The sequence below is a fragment of the Nothoprocta perdicaria genome, unplaced genomic scaffold (assembly GCF_003342845.1).
Source record: "Nothoprocta perdicaria isolate Ctin4 unplaced genomic scaffold, notPer1 scaffold_58, whole genome shotgun sequence".
Classification (NCBI taxonomy): Eukaryota; Metazoa; Chordata; class Aves; order Tinamiformes; family Tinamidae; genus Nothoprocta; species Nothoprocta perdicaria.
The window spans coordinates 3357977-3360009 of record NW_020455843.1 but is presented as its reverse complement, the minus strand read 5'-3'; the positions used below and the strand labels follow the sequence as shown (position 1 = coordinate 3360009).

The following is a 2033-nucleotide window of genomic DNA, read 5'->3' as shown; positions in this document are numbered from 1 at the left end:
GGCTGCAATTTGCCTAAGTAAGTCTGCAGATTCTGCAGGGCTTTAATAACTTTCCCACATGCTCCGAGGGSTTTTGTCAAGAGCGGGGAAGCCGCTTGGGGAAAATATATATATATATGTGTATATATATGAAATAAAGTGCCGGGGGCGGCGAGCAGCTCTCGGGGGTTCCCCCCCTCCAAGGCAGCCCGGGGGCGCGGGGGGAAGCGCTGCGCGCATCGCAGCTCCCCAAAGCGTGTGTTTATTTTGCAACAAAAGCGCGGTTGTGAGTGTCAGATGTTCAGGTGACCCGGGTTCTTGATCTGCGTAAATATAATTAAAGTCCTTTTTGTGGCATTAATAAAGAGTTATTTGTACACCATTTCCAGGGCCGCACAAAGAGGACCTTTATGTGGGAGCAAGTTGCGAGCGGAGTCCAATTTATACAAAATTTTTTTGTATTTTTAGCCCGGCGCTCTGTTTGGATGGAGCCTGTGGAAAAGCGAGAACCCTTTTCTGGTCCCCCCGTTAAAAAAAAAAAAAAAAAAAAAAAAAAAAAAAAATCTGATAAATTTCTTTAAAAAATAAAGCCCTATTGAGAGCGCGCCGTTAACCCCTCGGGCGCCGCGCGGGCGCGGGGCGCTGCGCGGGGCGCGCAGCCTGCGCGCCCCCCACCGCCTTGCGAGCCCGTCAAGGCACCGCGACCCGGGCGCATCCTCGCACYGGGTCCGGGCGCTATTTTGGAGCCTGGTGCAAGCCGCGGGGGTGGGCATTTATTTTTTTCCCCGCGGGTTTCCCCCCCTTTCAAGGAGAGACCCCACCGCGTCCCTCACGGTGTCCCCTTGCCGTAGTGTCCCCCCCCAAAAGGGCAGCCCGCGCCCGCCCGCTCTCCTCCACTCTCTTTCCCTGCCTTTTCTCTATTTTTCCCCCTCATTTTTGGCACCCCCCCACCCCCCACCCCAGGCTCCCGACGCCGTCTGAAGGGGATCCCGCTCCGCCCGGCGCTGTTCGGCACTTAGCGAGGTTAATCCCGGGTTAATCTACCCATTACCCCCGCGGGCTTCCCCCGGGAACCCCCAAAGCCCCCCCATTTCAGGGCTAAAAAAAAATAGGAAGCCTGGAGCTGGGGGGGAGCAGCGGGGCGAAGGAAAACGCGCCCCCCAACCCCCTCCGCCGTCACATCGCCCCCCGGGGTTGATTCCCACCCCCAGGTTAGTTCTGCAATGATTCCGACCGGGGAGGGGGGGAATATTATGGGGGGGAAGCCCCCTCCAGGGTTGGGTGGGGGGCGAGGAGGGCAGCGCGGCGGCCGCCCCGCTCTGCACTGCCCCGGCCCCGCTGCAAGCCCGCATGATGCAATCGCAACGCGGGCAAAAGGAAAAGCAGGAGGGGGAAAGGAGTAAGAAAAAGAGTAAAAGAAAATACACCAGAGTACAAGGAAAAAGGAGCAGAAGAAAAAAAGGAGGGGAAAGAAAAAAAAAAAAAAACGCAGCCGGTCCCGACCCACCTTCCAGGGAGGGAGGAAGGGAGAGGGAATCCTCCTTACCTGCAGGAGCCAGTGGAAGGTTTCGCCGATTAAAGGGAATCCCATAGAGCCTTTAGGGATTGGTAGCTTGCAGGTTTTGTCGCGGGTGGCAGCCCAGCGGAGCTGCCACAGCTGTTGGGATACGGCCAGCAGCAAAGTCAGTGACACCAAGCACGCCGCGAGGGTAGCCAGTGCCGAGACGAGATCAAAACTTGCAAAAAGCATATTTGGAAGAAGGAGGAGGAGGAGGGTGGGGAGAGAAACAGCCCCTTGACAGGCACCGCACTCGCACCCACACACGCGAGAAGAAAAAATATCTATGGATATAAGAGCAATAAAATGAGGAAGGCGACGGCAAAGCGCTCGCTGAGCTTGCCTGGGGGGGGGGATCCTGCTCGGGGAGGGATGGGGCAGGTGGGGGGGCTGGGGTTCCCCCCCCTGCACCTCCGGAGGGAAAAAAAAAAAAAAAAAAAAAGCAGATGGAAAAAGAAGAAAAGTCAAAAAAATGGTGGTGGGGATTAGTTTTCTC

The 2033-nt window shown here is 56.3% G+C and overlaps 1 protein-coding gene across 1 annotated transcript in view; it reads right to left on the bottom strand.

Annotated features, from left to right (window-relative positions):
- LOC112955553 (cytochrome P450 26B1) overlaps nucleotides 1-1779 on the bottom strand; it is a 14396-nt gene extending 12617 nt beyond the window's left edge. Inside the window, exon 1 of the mRNA XM_026048880.1 lies at nucleotides 1526-1779. Within this exon, the coding sequence (XP_025904665.1) occupies nucleotides 1526-1729 (204 nt within the window). The 5' untranslated portion in view covers nucleotides 1730-1779. The remainder of the gene's footprint in view (nucleotides 1-1525) is intronic.
- Nucleotides 1780-2033: the final 254 nt, after the last annotated feature.